Genomic DNA, 27550 nt, shown 5'->3' on the forward strand with positions numbered 1-27550 from the left:
TATAGTTGAAAGTAGTGATTTATTGTCATTTCATCCAGATTACCTCAATTCTTCTCATTTTTTTCTGTCTGTTCTAGCAATATTGGAAAATAATCATGTTTTCACAAGTTAGTTTCTGTCTTAGGAGTGTAGTTTTGCTGTTCTCTTGCTAAATAATCCCAAGTGTAACACAAAATCTTTGACAAGAGCAGTTAACATTTTATAATAGGATGGATAATATGATTATCTACTTTACTTAAAGATTAATATGTAATGATATCATAAAATATAGCACCGTTAGGTTGCTGTTATGAGTGGTGAGCACTGACATATTTTCCCCAAAAGCGATTATTTTTTATTTTTTTCACCCCTATTCTCGAAGAATATCCTTCCAGATTCAGTATATTCTCTAGAAATACTATTAATAGTAAGAATTGACAGTTTCTGTGTAATGTGTTTTAAAGGTATTACTTGCTATGCATGCTAATGTTGAGGATCGAGGGAATAAAGGAGACATAACTCCCCTAATGGCAGCATCCAGTGGAGGTTATTTAGATATTGTGAAATTATTACTTCTTCATGATGCAGATGTCAACTCTCAGTCAGCAACAGGTAAGTAGAAAATTATGTTGTAATTTGAGGAAAATAAATTAATATAATTAATAATAACCTAAGAGATAAAAATTTGATTTTTACAACTGGAAAATGAATTGTAAATCTACAGAAAAATCATAGGCGTTGTTTAGAATCTCTGAGTAAAATATAAATTAATTTGATATCTTCAAAAGACTAAGATTCTATTTGGCTAAGATTGACAGTTTTTCTGCTGGAAAAAGTTTCTTATTTGCCATAATGATGAGGCAAAATTATGAATTGTATGTCTTATAATTCTTTATCTCATTTAAATCCAGCTGCCTTGATTTTAGATTATAGATTAACCTGAGAGTATTTACCTTGTGGGGTTTTTCATGTCAGGCATACTGAATGCATTTACTACTACTAAGATATTCTTGTGGCAGAATGCAAGCTATTCTAGTAAGAGTTATTCTTTTAGTCATTTATATTTCCCAGACACATAGATAGGAGGAGCCTTGGTCATGTGTCTTGAGTTATAGGTATAGTTTTAATAGTAGGATTAGTTTTAGTGAGGTAACAACATCATTTTTAAAAATGTACATCATGAAAGTATATCATTGTTCCATACCTTAAGTGAATATTAAATGTAAATGAGCAAGACTTCCTAGAAGGGATTGTAGACTATTTTGCTGACCACTTTGTTTTAGTTTTAATGATAGTAATATGCATAATGTGTGAAATGGTTGAGCAGTTGAATTCTGAACACATTGGATTCTGGAATATTACTTTTCTTGCTGAATCTCTAAAACAGTCTTCAGTGTTATATCATTAGATAGTTAAACCATCTCCCTTACCCCTTCTAATAAATAAAAAACCTCAAAACAAAATCAAGAAAGAAATAATGGCAAACCAAGGGATAATGACCTTTTTTTAAAAGTTTTTATTTATTTATTTATTTATTTATTTATTTATTTATTTATTTATTTATTTATTCATTCATGAGAGACACAGAAAGAGATGGGCAGAGACATAGGCAGAGGGAGAAGCAGGCTCCATGCAGGGAGCCCGATGTGGGACTCAATCCTGGAACTCCAGGATCACGCCTCAACTGCTGAGCCACCCAGGTGTCCCAGATAATGACATTTTAACGAAATTTTGCTTTTGAAGGAGTTATGCTAAAAGGGATTTATATCTTCCTTATTAGCTTGTCAAATAAGATTGTTATCTTGAAAAATCCCTTTCAATATATTTTTATTTAAAATATTATAATGTATCATTCAAAATTATTCCCTTTTCTTTCTTTTTTTTGTATCCTTTTTCTTTCAGTACTGTACAGCCTAAAAATTTTCAACATTTTCTTGTGTATATATTCATTTCTTGATTTTCTTTTACCTTTCCTTTATCTATGCAGATTTATTCATAAGACAGTTTGTTGTTTTAGGTACATTTTCCTTCTGATACATATCTTTAATCTAATAGGAAGAGAAATAAATTGACCTGTTTATAATAAGTCTTTGCATTAGTAAGAAAATTCAGATGATGAACCAATAGAACAAAAAAAATTGGGATGATACTTTTAGTAGTTTATGTAAGGAAATTGAAGAAGTAGAACTAGAGGGGCTCTAGTCAGTGGCTCACCTCAGTGGCTCAGTGAGGTGGCACTGAGGCTCACCTCAGTGGCTTAGGCAGGTCATGATCTCAGGGTCCTGGGATCGAGCCCTGAGTTAGGCTCCCTGTTCAATGGGGAGCCTACTTCTCCCTTTCCGTTTGCCCTTCCCTACTACTTGTGCTTCTCTCTCTTTCTGTGTCAAATAAATAAATAAAACCTTAAAAAAAAAAACATAGAACTAGAAATAACATAGTTATAGTTGTATCCATTTTATCATAATTCTGTATATCTTTTTATCCCTTGTTAGGAAATACTGCATTAACTTATGCCTGTGCTGGAGGATTTGTTGACATTGTGAAAGTGCTACTTAATGAAGGTGCAAATATAGAAGATCATAATGAAAATGGACATACCCCCTTAATGGAAGCAGCTAGTGCAGGTCATGTGGAAGTTGCAAGAGTTCTTCTGGATCATGGGGCAGGCATCAACACTCATTCTAATGAATTCAAAGAAAGTGCTCTTACCCTTGCATGCTATAAAGGTACTCTATATATATGAATATTTACAATTTTTTCATAACAACTTTGGAAATTTAAATATTTGAGGGTTGAGTATTTGAATTAATTTTATATTACTTATGTTTTCCCTGTGCTGTCAAATTATGTAATTTGTAAGAGATTATATAGAAAGTCCATTTTAGCCTGTATTTTGTAAAGTATAATTTCACAATGTATGTTTTTTTTATTATTTTAATTCAGATTTATTCAGGTAACTGTGAAGTCAACAAAAGCTCATAGTACAGATTTAGAGAGTTTCCATTATTTAATAACTTTTGTTTTATATGATTTTTCCAACCTTTATTTCAAAAATAATACTCAAATAATAGTGATAATCATAGTTGATACAGAAAACCTCAAAAAACACAGAAAAGCTAAATAAGGAAAAGAAATTTTATAATGACATGTAATGTTGCCCCCTAAAGATTAAAGCATGTAAGCAGTATTTTAGTGTACTTATTTCCAGTGAGTTTTTTAATCATATATATAAACAAACATATATACATATATATATTTAAACTAAACAACCATATTGAACTGTTTTATAGTCTGCTTATTTTATTTAGTAATAAATCATGAACATTTCCCATCTCAAATATTTTTGTAACACAACTTTTGATGGTCACCTAGTATTTCCCTATTTCAGCTAGCAGTAAATATGGCTGCATGTGTCATGAAACCTAAACAAATAATGATTTAAACAAAAGAGAAACTTTTATATATATATAAATCAAGTCCAAGGGTAGGTTGTTTAGAGCCAGTATAACCATTCAACTGCTATCAGGATCTCAGAATTCTGTTTTTCTGTTCTGCCTTCTTAATATCCTAGATAGTGGTTTCTATCTTCAAAATTACCTTTAATCCAAGATGGTAGCTAGAGCCCCATTAATCTATATTGTAGGAACAATGAAGAGGATAAGGGCAAAATGGGGAGTGCCTTCCAAATTAGTAAGCTACCTTTAAGGAATCTTAGACGTCTGCCTCATAGCTTCTATTTACATCTCATTAGCTACACGTAGCAAGGGAAGCTGGGAAATGTAGTCAGGCGTGTTGCCACTCAGATAAAATCAGAGTTCTATTATTCAGGAAGACTGAAAGAGTGGATATTGAGTAGGGAACTAGTAGTCTCTGCAAATACATCAAATGGATGCACCATAATTGCCTATTGTTGGACCCTTGAATTGTTCCCAGTTTTTCACTATTATTAAAAACACTGTAATAACATCCTTGTGCAGACATCTTTGCCTAATCTCTGATTATTTCCTTAGGATAAATTCCTGGAAGTGGAATTGCTGGGTCAAAGGGTATGGACATTTTTAAGGCTTTTGATACATATTGCCAAATTGCCTTCTAGAAAGGTTGAACCAATTTGCACTCCCACCAGCAGTGTTTGAGAGTGCCCTTTATCCCACCCTACACCCTCACCAACACTGGGTATTATCATTCTTTTTAATATTTGCCATTTTGATAGTAAAAAATGGTGTCTCATTTTAATTTTCATTTGTTTAATAGGAAGGTTTAATTTTTTTTTTTCAGTTTAGTATTCATTTGCATTTCTTTTTTAATAATCATTTCATGTCCTTCATCCATTTTTCTACTGGAGTGTTTGTCTTTTTCTTACCGACTATTAAGGATTTTTATATATTAAATGTATCCAGAGGGTTGAAATTATTTTGAATGGAGTTTTCTGTGCCTGTTCATTGCCACAGTGAGTTTATGGTCATTATTTTAATGCTGCTTTTATGAAAAATATGATCCAAACCTATTTTGCTTGGCATTCTATTTGATTTCAGTGTTTTGATTTGATAGTTTGATAGTTTATATAGATTAAATCAAAGAATAAGTATTCTTGCTTTACTTAACTTGAGTTATGTGCTTTCTACTAATTCCATCTTTAAAACCTAGATGCCTTGATGAGAGCCTGCTTATTATTTTGGATTGACTTTGTAAAACAGTCATTCCTTTCTTGAATGAAAAATGAATTCTCATAAATATTTGTATAGATACCTGAAAGAAAATGTTTCCTCATTTTAATACTTATATATTAATACTCAATTCCTTAGAAATACAGTTTGAAAATTTATGTGTTTTGTTTTTAAGGCCATTTGGATATGGTTCGCTTTCTACTTGATGCTGGTGCAGATCAAGAGCACAAAACAGATGAGATGCACACTGCTTTAATGGAGGCTTGCATGGTAATTTTAAATTGCACTCCTTTGAGATGACACTGAAATGCAATGTTTTGTTTAACCTTTGTTTTTGTTTTATTTTTTTGAAAGAGAACTTACTACTTTTATGTACAGAAAATTCAACAGTATACACTTAGCCCAGTTTGGTGGTCAGTTCTTTAGCCTTTGTCTTTTCCGTCTTAGCAATGCAAATCACCAAGTTTGGACCTAGGATGTTGCCTCTCCAGTGACAGCAGATCTCATCATATTTGTCATTATAATTGGTCCTGATAGCTTCTGCCAGCTTAGCCAGAGCTCCTTTGTCTTCTGAGTTAATCTGTGTGAAGGCAGGACAGTGGTGTTGGTCTTCCCATGGACCAGATGCCCTAACCTGGCCTTCCCCTTGATAATGAAGTAGGAAACCCCATCTTACAACACAGGGCAGGCAAGAAGACAACAACTCAGTGGGATCCACATCATGTGCAATCACTACTAGCTGAGCCTTCTTATTTTCCACTAAGATGGTGATAGTATTAAGCCCAGCTTGAAGGACAGGCAGCCTCTTAGTGGGGGATATTCCCTTGGCTCACAACTTTCTTCTCACCCCATGTCAACAATCTCTCCTTCTCTTGCTTTGTCTCTGGTGTGTATTTGTGGGCCAACTTAAGTAGTTGAGTAGCTGTTTGGTGGTCCAAGGCCTAGGTGAACTGATTAATTGTGGGAGGCATTTTTAGGCATTTATAGAAAAATAGCCTTTTGCTGCTACAGGTGGATGTAGTGGGGCCATTTGACGAAGTGGATGAGGTCCCTTTTGGGCTGGATGTCTTGTCTGATGCCAGAATTCTTGGGTTTTTCTTAGACAGGGTTGACTACCTTCTTGGCCTTCTGCTTCTTCATGACAGCTAGGGCCAAGGCCACTTTCTTCTCTTAAGACTTCTTTCCGTTTGGCATCTTGGATGGCTAGAGGAGGTTTGTTTAACTTTTTTTTTTTTTTTTAATTTTTAAAAAAGATTTTATTTATTTATTTGCAAGAGAGAGAGTATGCAAGCAGTGGGAGGAGCAGAAGGAAAGGGCAGAGGGAGAGGGAGAAGCAGACTCCCCACTGGATAGGGAGCCCGACTTGGGGCTTGATGCCAGAACCCTGAGATCATGACTTGAGCTGAAGGCAAACACTTAACTGATTGAGCCACCCAGGCGCCCCAGTTTGTTTAACTTTTGCTAGTAAATCTGTCATTGTAGGTAACAGTACAAAAGGCAGGCTTGGCTCTGTCGATTCTAACATATTGATAGACCTTTATTTTCTCTAATTTTTTTATTGTGGTAAAAGATATAAAATTTGCATTCTTGTACATTTTTAAGTATATAGTTCAGTGTATTAAGTACATTCATGATCTATAACCGTCACCACCATCTATCTTCATAACTCTTTTCATCTTGTACAACTAAAACTCTGTAACCATTAAATAGCAACTTCGCATTCCCTGCTCTCCCCAGCCCCTGGCAATCACCATTCTACTTTCTCTTTATGATTTTGATCACCCTGTCTCATTTAAGAGTAATCATACAGGGCATCCCTGGGTGGCTCAGCGGTTTGGCGCCTGGTGTGATCCTGGAGTCCCAGGATCGAGTCTCACGTCAGGCTCCCTGCAGGGAGCCTGCTTCTCCCTCTGCCTGTGTCTTTGCCTCTCTCTCTTTCTCTCTGTGTCTCTCATGAATAAATAAATAAAATCTTAAAATAAAGTTATCTTACAAAATTAATTAACTAGTTAATTAATTAAAAGAAGAGGAATCATATAGGATTTGTCTTTCTGTGACTGCCTTCTTCCACTTAGCAGTGTTCTTAAGGTTCATCCATGTTGTAGCATATGTCAGAATTTCCTTACTTTTTTAAGGCTGCATTATGTTTCCTTGTATATATATATATAAAATACATATATATAAAATATATATGAAATACATTTTGCTTATTCATTCATCCTTTGGTGGATGCTTGGGTTGCTTCCATGCATTAGCTATTGTGAATAATGCTGCTGTGAACACAGGTGTACAGATACCTGCTCAAGTTCCTGCTTTCAGTTCTTTTGAGTATATACTCAGAAGCGATATTGCTTGATAATATGGTATTTCTATTTTTAATTTTTTGAAGAATTGCTACCATACTGTTTTTCTACAGTGGTTATACCATTTTTACTTTTCCGTAGTGTACAAGGATTCCAATTTCTCTATATTCTCACCAACACTTGTTATTTTCTGGGAGTATTTTGGTAGTAGCCATCCGAAGGGTTGTGAGGTGATATCTCATTATAGTTTGGATGTGCATTTCCCTAAGGATTAGTGAAGTTGAGCATCTTTTCATGTGCTTATTAGCCATTGTATATCTTCTTTGTTGAAAAGTCTATTTAGATCCTTTGCCTGTTCTTGAATTAAGTTGGTTGGTTTTTGTTTCTGAGTTTCAGGAATTCTTTATATATTTTGGATATTAATCTCTTATGCCCATTATAGATATATCCAAATATTTTCTCCCATTCTCTGGGTTGCCTTTTTACTCTATTGATAGTATCTTTTATATACAAAGCTTTTTAATTTAATGAAATCCAATTTGTTTATTTTTTCTTTTGATGCCTGTGCCTTTGGTATCGTATCCAAGAAATCGTTGCTAAATTCAATGTCATGAAGCTTTTGTCCTATGTTTTCTTTTAAGAGTTTTGTAGTTTTAGATTTTTGATCCCTTTTGCATTAATTTTTGTATATGGTGTTAAATAAGGGTCCAACTTCATTCTTTTGCATGTGGATATACAGTTTTCCCAGTATCATTTGTTAAAAAGACTATCCTTTCCTAATTAAATGGTCTAGACATCCTTGTCAAAAATCATTGGCCGTATATGCAAGAGTTTATTTCTGGGATCTCTGTTTTATTCCTTTTGTGTATGTCTATCTTTATGCCAGTACCAGATATTATGATTACTGTAGTTTTGTATATGTTTAGAAATCAGAAAGTGTGAATCCTCCTGCTTTATTTTAATTTGTCAAGATGGTTTTCAGGGGTCCCTTTAGATCCATATAAATTTTAGAATTGGCTTTTATATTTCTGCCAAAAACCACCATTGGGCTTTTGTTAGGAATTGCATTGAATCTATAGATTGCTTTGGTTAGTATTGACATCTTAACAATATTAAGGCTTCCAATCTGTGAAAATAGAATGTGTTTCCACTTATTTATATCTTCTTTAATTTCTTTCAGCAATGTTTTATAGTTTTCATTATGTAAGTATTTTACTTTCTTGACTAATTCCTAAGTATTTTATTCTTTTTGATGATATTGTAAATGGAAGTGTTTTTCTAATATACATTTCAGAATACTTATTGTAAATGTGTTGAAATGCAACTAATTTCAATGTGTTAACTTTGCATTTTGCTACTTTGCTGAATTCATTTATAAGCTCAAATAATTTTTTTTAAAGATTTTTTATTTATTTATTCATGAGAGACACACACCTAGAGAGAGAGAGGCAGAAACACAGGCAGAGGGAGAAGCAGGCTCCACGCAGGGAGCCCGATGTGGGACTCGATCCTGGGTCTCCAGGATCACGCCCTGGACTGAAGGTGGTGCTAAACCACTGAGCCACCAGGGTTGCCCCCTCAAATAGTTTTTTTTGTGTGTAGTCTTTAGTGTTTTGTACATACCATCTGTGAACAGAAATAATTTTACTTCTTCCTTTCCTTGAATGCTGCTTTTTTTTTTTTTTTTTTTTTTTAACTTTTCTTGCCTAATTGTTCTGGCCAGAACTTCCAGTACAGTTTGAAGAGAAGCTGTGAAAGTGGGCATTCTTGTCTTGTTCTTGATCTTAGAAGAAAAGCTTTCCGTCTTTCACCATTGAGTAGATGTTTGCTGTGGATTTTTCATACTTGACTTGTATTATTTTGTGATAGCTTCCTTCTATTCCTAATTTGTTGAGTATTTTTATCATGAAACTATGTTGAATTTTGTCAGATACTTTTTTTTTGTATCAATGGAGATGATTCTGTGATTTTTTCCCCCTTATTCTGTTAATGTGGTATGTTATATTGTTTTATTTTCTTATGTTGAGCCATCCTTGAATTCCAGGAATAAATCCTCGTTGATCATGGTGGATCAAGGATAAACCTTTTAATATGCTGCTGAATTCACTTTGCTAGTATTTTGTTGGGGATTTTAGCATTTGCTATTCATAAAAGACATTGGTCTGTACTTTTTCTTATAGAACCTGTGGCTGAGTTTGATATCAGGGTAATGCTAGTCTCATAGAATGAGTTAAGTATTCCCTCATCTTCAATTTTTTGAAGAAGTTTGAGAAGGATGAGTGTTAATTCTTTTTTAATGTTTGGTAGAATTCACCAAAGAGCCATCAGATCCATGAGTTTTCTTTATTGGGAGATTTTTTTGAAATTACTGGTTCAATCCCTTTATTAAAGTTCTATTCAAATTTTCTATTTCTTTGTGAGTTAGTCTTTATAGACTTTGTGTTTCTTGGAATTTGTCCATTTCATCTAGGTTATTCATTTTGTTGGCATACAACTGATGTGCTGTCTTTTTTTTTTTCTTAAGATTTTATTTATTTATTCATGAAAGAGAGAGGCAGAGACATAGCCAGAGAAAGAAGCAGGCTCCCTGTAGGGAACCGGAGGAGGGACTCGAACCCAGGACCCCGAGATCATGAACTGAGCCAAAGGCAGACACTTAACCACTGAGCCACCTAAGTGACCTGATGTGCTGTCTTATAATCCTTTTTATTTCTGTAGAAGTGGTAGTACTGTCCCTACTTTCATTTCTGATTTTACTAATTTTTTTCTTTGTCCATCTAGCTAAAGGTTTCTCATTTTTATTTACCCTTTCAAAGAACCAGCTTTTGATTTCATTGATTTTTCTCTATTTCATTCATCTCTCTTTTAACCTTTATTTCCTTCTGTCAGTTTTGTGTTTAGTCTTTTTTCAGTTCCTTTAATTGTGTCTAGCTTGTGTAATTAAAAAAAATTTTTTTAAATTTCATTTCCGTATAGTTAACATACAGTTTAATATTAGTTTTGGGTATATAATATTCTGATTCAACAATTCTATACATTACTAGTGCTTATCATAATAAGTGTACTCTTCAAAATACACACCGTGTATTTTGTCCATCCCCCTACCCACCTCCCCTCTGGTAACCATCATTTTGTTCTCTGTAGTTAAGAGTCTATTTCTTGGTTTCTTTCTCTTTTTTTCCCCTTTGTTCACTTTTTTTTTTGTTTTTTTTTTTTTTAAAGATTTTATTTATTCATGAGAGACACAGAGAGAAAGAGAGGCAGAGAGACACAGGCAGAGGGAGAAGCAGGCTCCATGCAGGGAGACTGATGTGGGACTCGATCCTGGGTCTCCAGGATCATGCCCTGGGCTGAAGGCAGTGCTAAACCTCTGAACCACCTGGGCTGCCCCATTTGTTTTGTTTCTTTTTTTTTTTTTTTTTTTTTTTTTTTAATTTTTATTTGATAGTCACACAGAGAGAGAGAGAGAGGCAGAGACACAGGCAGAGGGAGAAGCAGGCTCCATGCACCGGGAGCCCGACGTGGGATTCGATCCCGGGTCTCCAGGATCGCGCCCTGGGCCAAAGGCAGGCGCCAAACCGCTGCGCCACCCAGGGATCCCTGTTTCTTAAGTTCTGTGTATGAATGCAGTCATATGGTCTTTTTCTGACTTATTTAACTTAAGCGTTATACTCTAACTCCATGTTGTTGCAGATGTCAAGATTTCATTCTTTTTTAATGGCTGAATAATATTCTGTTCTATTGTGTATGTATATATGTGTGTATATATACACACACACCACATCTTCTTTATCTCTCTATTTATTTGTTATTATTATTTTTTATATCCATTTATTTATTGATGGACACTTGGGCTGCTTCCATAATTTGGCTATTACAAATAATGCTGCAATAAACATAGGGGTACATATATCCTTTTGAATTAGTGTTTCTGTATTCTTTGGATAAATACCCAGTAGTGCACAATTACTGGATTGTACAGTAGTTCTATTTTTAATTACTTGTGAACCTCCATACTGTTTTCCACAGCAGCTGCACCAGTTTGTATTCTTACCAGTCGACCACAAGCGTTCCTTTTTCTCTTTGCCAACACTTGCCATTTCTTGTGTTGTAGATTTTACCCACTATGACTGTTGTGAGGTGATATTTCATTGTAGTTTTGATTTGCATTTCCCTGATGATGAGTAATGTTGAGTATCTTTTCATGTATCTCTTGGCCATTGGTATGTCTTCTTTAAAGAAATGTCTATTCATGTCTTCTTCCCATTTTAAAATTTTAATTTAATTTAAAAATTTTAAAATAGTTTATTTATTTATTCATGAGAGACACAGGAAGAGAGAGGCAGAGATACAGGCAGAGGGAGGAGAAGCAGCTCCATGCAAAGAGCCTGATGTAGGACTCGATCGTGGGAATCTGAGATCAGGCCCTGAACCAAAGGCAGACGTTCAACCGTTCAACTGCTGAGCCACCCAGGCATCCCTCTTCTTCCCATTTTAAATTGGAGAATTTGTTTTTTGGGTGTGAGTTGTGTAAGTTCTTAATACATTTTGATACTACCACTTTATCAGATATGTCACTTGCAGATACCTTCTCCCATTCAGTAGGTTATCTTTTAATTTTGATGATTGTTTCCTTAACTATGCAAAAGCTTTTTATTTTGAGGTAGTCTCAGTAGTTTATTTTTGCTTTTATTTCCCTTACCTCTGGAGACATATCTAGAAAAATGTTGGTATGGCCAATATGAGAGAAATTACTGCCTGTGATTTCTAGGATTTTTATGGTCAGGTCTCACATTTAGGTTTTTTTTTATCCACTGAGTTTATTTATTTTATTATTTTAAAAAGATTTTATTTATTTTTGGGGCATCTGGGTGGTTCATTTGGTTGGTCATCTGCCTTTGGTTCAGGTCATGATCTCAGGGTCCTAGGATTGAACCTCACATTGGATTCTACTCAGTGGGAGTCTGCCTCCCCCCCCGCCCCCCCGCCCCCGCTCATGCTCACACGCTCTCTCTCTCTCAAATAAATAAATAAATCCCTATCAAAATACCATGGACTTTCTTCAGAGAGTTAGAACAAATTATTTTAAGATTTGTGTGGAATCAGAAAAGACCCCGAATAGCCAGGAGAATTTTAAAAAAGAAAACCATAGCTGGGGGCATCACAATGCCAGATTTCAGGTTGTAGAAGCTGTGGTCATCAAGACAGTGTGGTACTGGCACAAAAACAGACACATAGATCAATGAAACAGAATAGAGAATCCAGAAGTGGACCCTCAACTTTATGGTCAACTAATACTCGACAAAGGAGGAAAGACTATCCACTGGAAAAAAGGCAGTCTCTTCAATAAATGGTGCTGGGAAAATTGGACATCCACATGCAGAAGAATGAAACTAGACCACTCTCTTTCACCATACACAAAGATAAACTCAAAATGGATGAAAGATCTCAATGTGAGACAAGATTCCATCAAAATCCTAGAGGAGAACACAGGCAACACCCTTTTTGAACTCGGCCACAATAACTTCTTGCAAGATACATCCCTGAACGCAAAAGAAACAAAAGCAAAAATGAACTATTGGGACTTCATCAAAATAAGAAGCTTTTGCACAGCAAAGGATACAGTCAACAAAACTAAAAGACAACCTACAGAATGGGAGCAGATATTTGCAAATGACGTATCAGATAAAGGGCTAGTTTCCAAGATCTATAAAGAACTTATTAAACTCAACAGCAAAGAAACAAACAATCCAATCATGAAATGGGCAAAAGACATGAACAGAAATCTCACAGAGGAAGACATAGACATGGCCAACACTCACATGAGAAAATGCTCTGCATCACTTGCCATCAGGGAAATACAAATCAAAACCACAATGAGATACAACCTCACACCAGTGAGAATGGGGAAAATTAACAAGGAAACCACAAATGTTGGAGAGGATGTGGAGAAAAGGGAACCCTCTTACACTGTTGGTGGGAATATGACTTGGTGCAGCCACTCTGGAAAACTGTGGTTCCTCAAAGAGTTAAAAATAGACCTGCCCTACGACCTAGCAATTGCACTGTTGGGGATTTACGCCAAAGATACAGATGCAATGAAACGCCGGGACACCTGCACCCTGATGTTTATAGCAGCAATGTCCACAATAGCCAAACTGCGGAAGGAGCCTCGGTGTCCATCGAAAGATGAATGGATAAAGATGTGGTTTATGTATACAATGGAATATTACTCAGCTATTAGAAATGACAAATACCCACCATTTGCTTCAATGTGGATGGAACTGGAGGGTATTATGCTGAGTGAAATGAGTCAATCGGAGAAGGACAAACATTATATGTTCTCATTCATTTGGGGAATATAAATAATAGTGAAAGGGAATAGAAGGGAAGGGAGAAGAAATGGGTAGGAAATATCAGAAAGGGAGACAGAACATAAAGACTCCCAACTCTGGGAAACGAACTAGGGGTGGTGGAAGGGGAGGAAGAAGGGGTAGGGGTGAATGGGTTACGGGCACTGAGGGGGGCACTTGACGGGATGAACACTGGGTGTTATTCTGTATGTTGGCAAATTGAACAGCAATAAAAAATAAATTTATTATTAAAATAAACAAATAAATAAATAAAATCTTTAAGAAAAGGATTTTATTTCTTTTTTTATTTGAGAGAGAGCATGAGTATGGGTGTGCACACATAAGTGGGGGTAAGGGCAGAGGGTGAGGGAGAAGCAGACTCCCCACTGAGCAGGGAACCTGTTGCAGGGAGCCTGATGCATGTTTCCCAGGACTCTGGGATCATGACCTGAGCTGAAGGCAGACACTTAACTGAGTGAACCACCCAGTCTCCCCAATTGAGTTTATTTTTATGTATGGTGTAAGAAACTGAACCTTTTTCCTTCTTTTGTATATAGCAGTCCAGTTTTCCCAATATCGTTTGTTGAAGAAACTATATTCTGCTGGTTGTGGTAGGGTGTTCTGTAAATGTTAGATCCTGTTGGTTAATGGTAGAGTTCTTCTACATTCTTTCTGATTTGCTGTCTAGTTTTTCTAACAATTATTGAGGGACTTGTGTTAAAATTTTCAGTTGTACTTGTGGATTTATGTAGTTCTTTTAGTTGCATTTCATTTTTTTTCCCACATGCTGGAGCTCTGTTGCTTGGTACCTATACATTTTTAGAATTGCTATGTCTTCTTTGTGATTGAGCCTTTTATCATTATGTGATGTTTCTCTCTTTGTCTGGTAATCTTCTTTGTTCTGAAGTCTCTTTTGTTAACATAGCTCCTGATACTAATCAGTTTTCCATCGATTGTTTCCCTGATAAATGTTTTTATCCTTTCCTTTCAATCTTTGATATGTGTGATATGCCTATATTGTTATACTAAAGTGAGTTTTTTGCAGACAACATATTTTTTAGTTCATGTTTTGTAATCCATTCTGTCCATCTTTGTTTTTTAATTGGTTTGGTTAGACCATTTATGGCTAAGTGTAATTGTTGATATGATGTTCTTATTTCCTGACCCTATGTTAAAATTTGTAAATTAATTTTCTCCATTTTCCCCCTTTATTTATTAATTTATTTAATTTTTAAAGAAGATTTTAATTTATTTATTCATGAGAGACACAGAAAAATAAGCAGAGACATAGGCAGATGGAGAAGCAGGCTCTTCGCAGGGAGCCCGATGTGGGACTTGATCCCTAGACCCTGGGATCACGCCCTGAGTGAAGGCAGACACTCTCAACCACTAAGCCACCCGGCATCCCTATTTTCTTTAATATAGCATCAGTGGTCCTTTTCTTCCATCTCTTATATTTGATTTAGTTCTAGGTCTAATTTTATTGGTTATTGTATATATTGACAATCAGTACATTTTCCTCCCTTTTAATGTGTCTGGTATTTTTATTTGTAAGCCATATGCTGTAGATGATCCCTTTTCAAGGATCCTTTTCAAGGATTTCCTATCCTTCTTGTAAAACTGTTATGTTTGTTCTAGCAGGCAGTTAAACTACCAGTATTTATTCTGAGGGTTAATTTCAGCTTGACTCTTCTACTCCTAGTTCCTTACTCCTTGATCTTTGGCTACTCCTTAGGTATGGCTCTCTACCATCGCCTTTGAAAGCCTGGATATTCACCATTGGTCTTTCTATTCTGATTGAGGTCTTCAACCTTCCAGCAGTCATTCTCTGCTAGGCATTCAGGAATGTCATTTTTGGTGTGTTCAACTCAGGATTTGCCCAAGTATCTGAAGATAATTTTATACAGATTTTTGAGATTCCTCTGTATTTTCTTTTTCTCAGGTATCTTGCCCATACTCCTCATGTCCCAACTGTCTTGGCTACTTTGTATTCTGATCTTTGTTTTCTTGGCTGAAAGAGATCTTCACTCTGTTTAGCCTGTTTCCTTAGACCATGGCTTAGAAGATGCCTAAAGAACGAAAGCTAAAGTGAATGTAGGGTTCATCATATGTGCTGCCTTTTTTGGTGCTTAGCCTCAGGTTGGTTGCTATTCAGTGCCGCCGGTTGCTTTATCTATTTTTCCCTAATTTTAAAGTTGTTTATGATAGAATGAGTCCAGTATCAGCTACTGACTAAAGTCTTAGAATTTTAAAAAATTCTAATGATTCTTTTAGACCTTTAAGATTGGATTATTCTGTTTTTACTTCATTCTTTTTTCTCCTTTGACAAAATTAATACTTTTTTATTAAAGAAAAAGTGCTTAATGTATGTACTCAAGATAAGGTAGCACAATCAAGAAAGAAATTGAAGTAAATTCACACAAAACTACTGGGAGCCTAGAGGATCAGGCTTAACTTCTGTCTTAATGTATGTACTCAAGATAAGGTAGCACAATCAAGAAAGAAATTGAAGTAAATTCACACAAAACTACTGGGAGCCTAGAGGATCAATGCACGATGGTAGTTCCCTGATCTGTGAATACTTATAACTTCTGTTTTCTTTCCATTAAAAATGTATTTCAAACACCAAATAACTTACATGTAAAATAAAACATATTTTAAACAAATTATGTATTAAGTTTATTATGCATTATTTTATATGTATTTGAAATATTAGTGTTTAGTAGTAAAGCTAGAATTTTATTTTAGTTTGAATAAATGTGTAATTTTAATGCCAGTTCATTTGTTTTTGATATGTCAAAAGTGATTAAAGCTGGTCTAGTAATTTAGTTGAATATAACGAAACTCTTGATAGATACTGAAATTTAATATTTAATTAAGGGTTCTTTAATTCTTTAATAAGAGAATTGCCCAACCTTATAAAACCTTATTTTATACTCAGTCTTTACCTTTCATTAGCAGTATTTTGGTCATTTTTGAATTACAGGACAGCACAGCATTTGACTTTATATGCTATAAGAGTTAAGGCCTGTATAAAATTTTGAAGTAAAGAATTTGAAACTAAAGAAAGATATTTATGGCAATAGAGGGATAGAATGAATTACCAAGAGAATGTTTTATTAATTGCCTTACTGTCTATGCAAATGGGTCCATGGTAATATTATTTACAAGTGAATAGATAATTTATTTTTACATCTTTGTAAAATCTTTCTTTCATTGCAATGAGCTAGTGCTGAGGAAAAATATAGGGTACTATGGGTCCACAGGAGTTTTCCTTGGTGACATAATCCCAAGTGGTAATGACTTCATAGAATTTGTTGTTATTTTTTTGTCAAGTCTTTGTTTCTTAAATAGATCTAATACAGTTTCTACACTTAAATAGGACACCTAGGTTTGAGGGTATAGTTATATTTGACTTGGCAGTAGTATAAACAGTAATTATTTTAAGTATTATTGTCTATGGATTTAACGGTTTTGAACTTTTTCAAAGAATGTGAAAATTTGAAATTGTTTGGAATTGTTAATGCATGTCACAAATCTGATTCTTATATAAAATTTTGGGTTTGTTTAAAAGTGAGGTAAGGTAATTTTAATGGAATTTTTGATAAGATATCTCAAGTTTCTCAGATGAACATGGTAATATGTATGGCTCTAAGGTGCATCTCCTTTTCTTCCTTTCTGTCTTTCCTCAATTCTTACCTCTTTTCTCCCAATTAAAAAATCTCAAAAAAAAAAAAAATCTCAAACAACAACATAAATTCCTTCCTTCTTGCCTTACTTCTAAAAATCTGCAGGATGGACATGTAGAGGTAGCACGTTTGCTTTTGGATAGTGGTGCTCAAGTGAATATGCCTGCAGATTCATTCGAATCTCCGTTAACGCTAGCTGCCTGTGGAGGACACGTTGAATTGGCAGCTCTACTTATTGAAAGGGGAGCAAATCTAGAAGAAGTAAATGATGAAGGATATACTCCCTTGATGGAAGCTGCTCGGGAAGGCCATGAAGAGATGGTGGCACTCCTCCTAGCACAAGGTAAAGTAGTTTTACTTCTTCTTCTTCTTCTTCTTTTTTTTTTTTTTTTTAAGATTTTATTTATTCATTTGATGGGGAGAGAGAGAGAGAGAGACCAAGCACAAGCAGGGGGAGCAGCAGAGGGAAAGAAAGGGAGAAGCAGGCTCCACAGCAAGCAGGGAGCCCAATGTGGGACTTGATCCTAGGACCCCAGAATCATGACCTGAGCCGAAGGCAGATGCTTAACCAACTGAGCCACCCAAGCACCCCTAGTTTTACTTCTTTAATAAAGAAATCGATTTTCTTTGGATGGCTTGTGTTGAGTATCAAGGAAGTTTACTACAACTTAAATATTTTTTTACATTGATGGTAAAATAAATTATCATCACCCTAGAAGGAATCTCAGAAGTAGGGAGAGATGATTAACACAGTTTAGAAAATATCTTTATCATAAATCTATTGCAGCTAGTTTATCAATTTTTGTGCTTTTCTCTCAGGAGCAAATATAAATGCCCAGACAGAAGAAACCCAAGAAACTGCTCTGACCTTGGCTTGTTGTGGAGGATTTTCTGAAGTTGCAGACTTCTTGATTAAGGCAGGGGCTGATATAGAACTTGGCTGCTCCACACCTCTGATGGAGGCTTCACAGGAGGGACACCTTGAACTGGTTAAATATTTATTGGCTGCCGGTATGTGGCTTTAAAAATGCCTTTTAGGAAAAGGCTTTTTTATATTGTTTTCATAACTTTGCCAATTAATCTTAACTTTTTCATAACTACAAAAGTTGAAAGCCAGCTCCACAATTTGACTGCTCTTCCTAGGCTCCTAAATCTTTAAAAATCTCATTTTAAGACATTTTCTTATTGTTATTAATGTTTGCTTCGTGACCATAGCCTTCTCATTGACCTTCTCTCTCCATTGAATAGTTTGTGGCTTCTGGAAGAGAGAATTTATTTTTTTTTAGTCTCTATTAGTAAGAGGAAGTGAGGATGACATTATAGAGGTTGTATTTTGACACTTTTTAAAAATATTTTATTTACTGGAGAGAGAGCGAGAGAGCATGCATGTGCAGGGCAAAGGGCAGAGGGACAAACAGATTCCCCCGGTGAGCGACGAGCCAAATGCAGGGCTCAATCCCAGGACCCTTGGATCATGACCTGAGCCAAAGGCAGATGCTTAACCAATTGAGACACCCAGGAGCCCCTGGTACAGTTCCTTTCTGTGTGCCTAAAGACATAAAAGAAAGTTAGGATACTTAAAATATCCTATAATATTTTAAAACTTTGAATTCATCAATTTCATCAAATTGTGAAATTGGACTATTTAATAAAACTTTACAGTTCATAAAGTAAATATTTGTTTTGTTTTGTTATTTGCTTACTAGGTGCTAATGTTCATGCTACAACAGCAACAGGAGACACAGCCTTAACCTATGCTTGCGAAAATGGACATACGGATGTTGCAGATGTTTTACTTCAAGCAGGAGCTGATTTAGTAAGATATTTTTATTTTTTATTTTTTTATGTGAATGTTGATATTTCTTCATTTGTTTTTCACATTTAGAAAATATTTCTAAAGGAGATCAATAGTTTACAGACTTTGTATAAAATAACTTAAAAAAAGTTATTTATAGTTGTAGTTATTGGTTTTCTTAAATATATTTGAAAGTACTTAGTTTTTAATAGGGCACACTGTTTCTTTGCTAGGTAAAACTGTTAGTTCATTTCTTCCACTCACCCCAATCCCATTTGACATTCCTGAACTTTTTAAACTGCTCTTTGTAGACATATCATAATTTAAATGATATGTTTACAGAATAGAATAACCTATAAATCACTTTGATTTCTTTTGTTTCTTTAGTTTGACATTTAAAAACAAAGCTACTGTCCTCTAAATAAAACATTATTACAGCATTCTATTCTTTCTCTGTTCTTCTAGTGTTTTCTATTTTGGCTTTTCAAAGTTTCAAATTAGATGGCAGGTTCGTATGTGTAATAATCTTTACAACTATGGGGAATTGTAAATAGTTTAAAAATTCATACTTCTTGATGAAATGCGTGCTTTGGCTAATTTTTATTTTGTGAGGGTACTTTAAACTGCTTTCTAGAGTTTTCTCCAAATTTCCTTATATATTTCTTAAAAATCTGTGTGAGACATAGACAGCTATAAATGTTGTAGAGAACTGATACATTATTTAGAAAAACCTGTGGAAATACTGCCTTTTAAACCATTTCAAGTAATAGACATTCCCACATAGATAACTGAGAACATTATTGGAAAGTAATTTTTGGTTACCATAAATGTATATACTATGCATTTATGCTCTTTATTTATCACTATTTCTACTGATACATATTATAAGGATAACAATAAGATTCATTTTCATCAATCAGGATCTTCCCCATTAGGTCTGAATTTCTGAAAGGTATTCATTTTTTGCTTGAAAAGTATTCAGAGTGATATGTTAAGTAGATATCAATTTTCTGCCTTCTTTCCTTTTTTAGACTTGCTTTGGGTCATCCATAAAAATTAAGAATTGAAATATTTCATCACTTAAAATAAAGAAATAGGGTATAGCATAAAAGCTATATGCAAATTTAATACTCTTATCCTCTAAATTCTTATCTGACTTCCCTCTTCCATTTTTCTATGCAAAGTCATTTTCTTAATCTTTTGAGAATTACTCTGAAAATATTCTATAGTAAAAAGAGAAACCATAATATATAGAAAACCTTACTGATTTTGATGGAATTAAAAATCTATTATGAAATATTTTTAAGTGTTTTATTTTTGTTGGTCTGGAATTATACAGAGTGTGATTAGAATTCCTCAGAAGAATCAAAAGATTTGAATTTATCATACTATTTTACATTCAAAATGTACAATTAAAAAAGTGGCTCAGATAAATATATATCTTAAGTAGAAGGGTAATATTGTTAATCTAATATAATTGTTTATTCTATTTTGCAATCTACCTTTGCATTCATATTAATGTATAATTATAACCATAGTGTAATATAGTTTTCTATTTTTTCCATTGTGTTCTGTCATAATCTTTTCCATATTGCTATATAGTCTCTATATTTCTAGCTCTTCCATTAAGTTAATGAACCATAATTATTCACTTATTGAACTTTTAACTTTTCATTTTTCACTGTTATACTGTTAGATTTAATAACTATGCATAGCTTTTTTTCTTTTCAATAACTTCATATATTGAATTTTACTTTAAAAGTATATTGCCTTTTCCATGCTTTTGCCATCTGTGGAGACACATTTCAGTTTTAATATTAGTTCTTTTCCTCATTAATAAAAAGCAGTACCCATTCTTTATATAAAATGTGGCAAGTATGAGAAAAGATAGTAAGTTTGGTATTTAAAACCTATAAATAGGGGCAGCCCTGGTGGCTCAGTGGGTTTGGCGCCACCTTTAGTCCAGGTGGTGATCCCGGAGACCCTGGATCGAGTCCCGCATTGGGCTCCCTGCATGAAGCCTGCTTCTCCCTCTGCCTGTGTCTCTGCATCTCTCTCTCTCTCTGTGTCTCTATGAATAAATAAATAAAATGTTTAAAAAATAATAAAATAAAACCTATAAATAAACTTTGTAATTTCAGGCTTTACTTTGTAAGCAAGAGGGGGATAAACAAGACATAATCAAAAATAAGAAGTGAGTAAAGCAGGCAGATCAATCTCAATCCTGAGAAAAAGTGACTGATAATTTTTACTGGCTGAACCTTACAAGACAGTAGCAGAGTAGCATCTTTCTTGTCCTCCATTCTTTGCTCTCACTTTCTACTGTCTGTTTCAGGCTGTACTAATTTAGTCCATTGCTTCGCAGACTCTCCACTCCCATTCTGTCCCTGGCATCCCATTGGTGTGGTTCTGATACTTACATTAGCTAGCTGTTTAAGTTAAATGAAATTTTTGTGTGTGTGGGCTGGCTGAGGACCTTCATTTTTTTTGGAACGATTTTGACCTTCAGTTTTAAATAAGGATGTACAAGTCAACCTTTGGAACACAGTCTGAACCAACCCCTATTCTCTGTTAGATTTGAGAGCCTAACTTTTCTCACAGTTAAAGGTTTTGATATTATAGTTTGTAAAAAGGAGCTTAAAAACTGTTGTTTCTCATTCTTTAAAATATCTTGTACCAGAATCAGGATATTATTTATGGTTTAAAAACCTCTTAATGCAACAATTTGGTTTTCTTGTATTGTTGCCTGAGATGAACCTGAAAACTTTTACGACTTTTCATTCTGAATGTATAGTAGGTATAATTGATGACTTTGTTTTAAGGGAAATGTAGAAATTTTCTTATTGATTTAAAAAAAAATTCTCAGCTAGAACTGTTGGTATACTTGAGTGTTTTCAGGTAGATCCTCAAATTATGTGCATGTTCTAATTTTAAACTTAGTTATTTAAAATGTCACTTTTTCTAGTTTTAAAAATATTTTAAATTAAAATTATTTATAGATATATTTTTTTAAAGATTTTATTTATTTATTCATGAGAGATACAGAGAGAGAGGCAGAGACATAGGCAGAGGAAGAGGCAGGCTCCATGCAGGAAGCCCGATGTGGGACTCAATCTTGGGACTCTGGGATCCTGCCCTGAGCCAAAGGCAGATAGAGCTCAACCACTGAGCCACCCAGGCATCCCTATTTATAGATATTTCTAGTAAAAAGAACACTGAATATCATATTTAGAGGTTGTGGATTGATATGTAGCTTGTCTAACTTTTTAATAATTGAATAAATTTGAATAATCTGTTTAAAACTTTTGGACTTGCTTAGTATCCTTAAATAGGCTACTTAAAATTTCTTCTTGAAAATAAAAAATTAAATTTAAAATGGTCCATTAATTCCAGAAGTTTTTGAAAATCCTCCCTGTTTGGCATGCAGAATCATTTTAACTACTCTGTAAATAGAAAACATTTAGCAAATCCCCTAATTCATATATTCCTGATCTTTCACATCTCGTTACTACAGTAATGGGAATCATTGTATATTGAAATAAAGATTATTCCTTTATGTGTTTTCTTTCTCTGCATAGCATCTTTGTTTATTGGGCCCATGTTTGTTTTTAGTATTTGATATGATTATAGGTATATGATGTAAACCCATTGTAAGAAAGTTTGTATTAAAATGCATTAGCATTACTTAAAATCTAAAAGAAATATATTCTTTTAAAAACTGCCTTTGGAAACTACTTAATCTCATTTCTCTGAAAAGGAATTTTCATGTTATTTGTGTCTTCACACATTTGTTGCTAAACCTTTTGATCAAAAATTACTAATAGCACCATTTAATAACTGAAATTGACCAAGTCCTATACTCTTTTAGACCCTGCTGTGGTGTTTTTTTATTACTCTAAGCTATTGTCCCCAATTATTGGTCTTTCGACCAGAAGGCAGAGTTTTAGTATTTCATACTTGTTCTCATCTCTGTAGCTAGCTAGATTCAGCTAAAGTACTTATGGCTTGATTTCTTTTACCACAGTTGTCTTCTTAATATTACTTTTCAGTAAGAAGAATTTGCATTGTTAACTATATGACAGTTTAATTTGATTATAAAACTTTTTTTCTCATGTTTGCCTTTAATTTTGACTTTGTGTTGGCTAACATGTCAGAGGTGTTTTGATTTGGTGTTTGTATTTTTCAAACCATTTGTGAAGATGATAGATTCTTTCTCTTTTCATCATGACATGTTAATTTCAGTATTAAAACTTTGGTACATTTGTTAAGATAGAAGAAATAATTGTCATCTGTAGAATTTCCTTCACATGTATTTGCAGCAAAGCTGAATTTGGAATGGGAGAGAAAGTAATATATAAATCAGGTAAATAAGTCTCCAGCTCCTTGGCCTTTCATTTCTAGAAGAGGTATATCATAGGATAACCGATCAGTAAATTCCAAAGTCGAGGAGTACTCCCTATGATAAACAACTAATATAGGTATTAGGAATATGAGTACATTCTAGATAGGTTCATATAAAAAGATTTAGTGACCCTACTTAGCATTTTATAGGCCAGCATTGCTATTTGAAAGTAGAACTTACTATAAACTTACTATAGGAAAAAATGTTTATAGAAGATATCCTATAATCCTATATCTAAATGGAGGTCTAATGAGTGACAAAAGCTACACTTAGTTGTTTAAGAACTAATGCTGTGGAACATTAGACAGAACATCTACGTTTTCAGTATAGCCATCAAATCACTGATTAATACAATAAGGAAACATTTGCCTCAATTTCCCATCTGTTAAAGTGAAATTTAGTATTATTTTCTGAACTATTTTACCAAGTCCTGTAAAGATTCTCACTTTGGTTCTGCTGGATATCCTTGGGCAAATCACTTAAATTCTCCAAGCTTATTTGTTTGTCTTTCTTCTCATCCTCGTCCTCCTCCTCTTCTTCTTCCTTTTTTTTTTTTTTTTTTTTTTTTATGAGGAGTTTAGACCAGATGATCTTGACTGCCTGGCTTAAGAAATCTAATTTTGTGATTTCTGAAGAACAAGTGAATTGCCTATTTGGAGGTATTACATGCTCTAGATGATCTTGAGTGCTTGTTAGTCTAAGAATATGTAAAGTGCTATGAGATCTTAAAGAAAATGATTTTTTTAAGATTATAAACCATCATTACTAATAATGGTGATAAATATTATATAAATTATTCTCTCTTAAAATATTTGTATCTATTAGATGTATTTTAATTACTCCAAACATTATTTTTGGATATTAATTGTAACTGATAGCAGATTTAACTTGTCATAAAATATTTTATAGATTTTTTTTTTAAGATTTTATTTATTTATTCATGAGAGACAGAGAGAGATAGAGAGAGAGGCAGAGACACAGGCAGAGGGAGAAGCAGCCTCCATGCAGGAGCCTGACGCGGGACTTGATCCCGGGACTCCAGGATTGCGCCCTGGGCATAAGGCAGGCGCTAAACCGCTGAGCCACCCAGGGATCCCCCTTTATAGATTATCTTAACGGATAAAAGTTATTATTCCCTGGAGTGCCTTGGTGGCTATACCCTTGATCTTATCTCTGGTCTTGATCTCCAGGTCATGAGTTTGAGCCCCATGCTGGGCATGGAGTCTACTTAAAGAAAAAAGAAAGTTACTAATCCCTAAAACACACAATTAACTTGGTAAAGAATAAATAAAGAATAATCATTTTAATGCTAAATCATTATCTCTTCAATCCTAAGTCATCTATTAATATTTTATTCTACTTAAATACTATTAAAGAAGTAGGAAGAGGGACGCCTGGGCGGCTCAGTGGTTAAGCGTCTGCCTTCAGCTCAGGTCATGATCCTAGGATCCAGAATTGAGTTCTGCTTCAGGCTCCTTGCAAGGAGCCTTCTTCTCCCTCTGCCTGTGTTTCTGCCTCTCTCTCTCTCATGAATAAATAAATAAATAAATCTTTAAAAAAAAAAAAAAAAGAAGTAGGAAGAGTTTCCTTGTCATGGATTTTTTTTTTTTTTTTTTTTTTTTTGATTTTTGTTTTAAGTGAACTATTTCCTCAAGAATACAAGTTTCTCAGTTATTTTTGGAATTATTCAATTATAAATACATTCTTTTTTTCTTGCAGTTAAAGTTTATTTCAAGTAGTAGGATAAATTTGTGTTACATCTTCTCATCTTACATACCTTAAAATTTTTCAAAATGTCCTTTGGGTAGGATTGTTTTTACAGCTTTGGGTTTCAAGTATATGTAAGCAATGTTCAAAGAGAGACAAAAATTAGAATGCGATTTTACTTTAAGATGTCTGCCACCTTGAAGATAGGAATGAAAGAGGGAGAGGATACCAAGGACATGAGCTAGAGTATGGTTTTTTTCTTTATGCTCACAATGAATCTCTTTTAGGTGAAATGGATCAGAGTAAATAAATAGAACCAACCTAAAGAAGTGTGGTCGATCACAGCATTGCTAATTATGGTGTCTTTGCCATATTGAGTAGAAGTTGGTCCTATACCAATAGCTTATTTTCCTTGTTATTGTGGCTAAATTTTTGTTTAACAAAAGCTTATAACTGATTGAAATTTTTTTCCTTAGTTTTAAATAGGTAATATCTTTACATGATTCAAAATTACAAAACATAAAAATGTCCTGTGGGCACTTACTTTCCCTCTCCATTGGCAATAATGTTGTTCATTTCCTGTATCTTTCCAGAGATATTTTATGTGTATGATGAAAAGTCACATATATTGAAAGAAAGAGTTAGCAGTGTTCAGGGTTTTGTATAATTCCTTATTGAGATTGAGTTTTGGTTTTTGCTATACTAATTTTCTCTGTAGTTTTGACCATAGCTTTTAAGAGTTTTTAACATTTTTAATATTTTAATAAAAATTGAAGCACTTGGCACTAATGAGAAAATTGGGCACTCTGAATATGTCAAAATAGTCTGTCACTGATTTTCATCCCTAACCATAAAGGAGGCTTCCTGACTCTTTTTGCTTTTCTTGGATTATATCCTGCAGCCAAATGAACTTTTTGGGGCATTTTTTAAGAATACTTGAAACTAAGTGATTTGAAGAAGGATGCATTAACACTCTCGTCCTTATTCGTGGAATTTATTTCTTTGAAATGAGATTTGATATGGACTTATATCAAAAGAAAAAGTTTAGATTAATTAGTATCTATATTAAATCTTATGTAATGGAAATGCGGACCAGGTCCTTTTTCATAAGTTTTTTTTTTTTTTTTAATTTCGGCAATATGTTGTTTGTCTTTCTAGACATTTCTATCCCCTGAACATATATATAGTTTGTGTATGTGAGCAATATGTCTTTTTTATATGAATGGTTTCTTATCACATATATATATATATATATATATACTCTTCCATAAATTTTTTCTTATAATATTTTTCTATATTAGTTTCAATAGATTTCTCAGTTTTTTCCCACAGGTCCCAGGGTTCTATATAATTTATTGATCATTTATTTATTCATAAACTTCTGAGTTATTACAGTTTTTAAATATTATAAATGGTGCTATACTAAGTGTTGTTAAACGTATTTATATATTTTTGTTACTTTTGTAAATATATCTGTAGGGATAAATTCCTAGAAATGAAATTACTGGTTATCAGAGGATCCACATCTAAAATTTTGATAGCTGTTGCCAAATTGTTCGAAAATTCTGAACCAGTCTGCATTTCTATTAACAGTTGAGACCTGATTCCCCACATCTTGTTAACATGAGTTAGAGTTCGTTCTTTCTTTCTTTCTTTCTTTCTTTCTTTCTTTCTTTCTTTCTTTCTTCTTTCTTTCTTTCTTTCCTTCTTTCTTTCTTGTTTAATTTTCTAATCTTTCATCATAGTCCTCATGTTTGTTTTATCTAAAAAATCTTTCTCTGTTCCAAGTAGCCCTATGGGCTACTACTCATTAATTGCTTCTAAAGCTTTTGTGAACTATGTAAAACAAAGGTATAAAGTTATTTTCTGAAAGAGTATTCAGACATCATTTACAAATGCAAACTTTGAAATATTTTGTTAATTTCTTTAACATTAATTTTTTCAAAAAAATCAAATATTCAAATAGTATCTATTGACTTCATTCTGAAAGAGGATAATAGATCTTCCACCACAGGATTTGTATAAGTTCTTTTATTTTGCACTGTCTTGGTTTTATAACATTAACATTTTGGTTTTATGGCCCTATTTCTCACAGTTGTTTAACTCCAACTGTATATTTAGGGGACTCAGTGTTTGCTATACTACTCTTTTGCAGTATGTACCTCTTAATTCCTGAGTTCCTAAACTTGACTCTCCTTTTGGCTGGCAGATATTTGGTATTTTTATTTGAATTTACTCTTCTCCCCCCCAAAAAGGAGTTCACAGGTGTGCTCATATTTTTGAGACTACTATATATTATATTTATAAATGAATGTAGCCATATATAAAATTATTGAATCGCTTCTTTTTTCTCCTCAAAATTTTAAGCCATGTATTCTACTGTCTTCTGATACTGAATATTTCCAAAGCTTGCTAGATTATTCCCTATTATGTGTAACTTCCTTTTTTTGCCTGTATTATCATTAGTCATTACACTTTTAAACCTCTGTGATTTCATCAGAATTATGTTTTAGTGTTTATTATTTTATATTAATTTTTCCTAGAAATCCATGAGTGCTTTCTGTCTGAAGATTATAGGTCATCCTCTTAGGTCTTCTCTCCTCCCCCTCCTGTGGTTTTCTTGCACTTTATCCTCGAAGACTTCTTTTTCCACTC

General features: G+C 33.9%; 1 protein-coding gene and 1 pseudogene across 8 annotated transcripts in view; one reads left to right on the forward strand and one right to left on the reverse strand.

Moving 5' to 3' along the window:
* The window catches only part of ANKHD1 (ankyrin repeat and KH domain containing 1), a 118954-nt gene that overhangs the window by 32925 nt on the left and 58479 nt on the right, over positions 1-27550 (forward strand). For 7 of the 8 annotated variants that reach the window (XM_025445457.3, XM_049101834.1, XM_049101839.1 and 4 more), the window contains exons 5-10: positions 444-591; positions 2472-2705; positions 4822-4916; positions 17097-17334; positions 17811-18002; positions 18698-18807. In XM_025445457.3, the coding sequence (XP_025301242.1) occupies positions 444-591; positions 2472-2705; positions 4822-4916; positions 17097-17334; positions 17811-18002; positions 18698-18807 (1017 nt within the window). The remainder of the gene's footprint in view (positions 1-443; positions 592-2471; positions 2706-4821; positions 4917-17096; positions 17335-17810; positions 18003-18697; positions 18808-27550) is intronic. The other variant, XM_025445460.3, reaches the window with a different exon arrangement.
* LOC112659046 (60S ribosomal protein L7a-like) lies at positions 5044-5840 on the reverse strand (annotated as a pseudogene).

The sequence above is a fragment of the Canis lupus genome, chromosome 2 (genome assembly GCF_003254725.2).
Source record: "Canis lupus dingo isolate Sandy chromosome 2, ASM325472v2, whole genome shotgun sequence".
Taxonomy (NCBI): domain Eukaryota; kingdom Metazoa; phylum Chordata; class Mammalia; order Carnivora; family Canidae; genus Canis; species Canis lupus.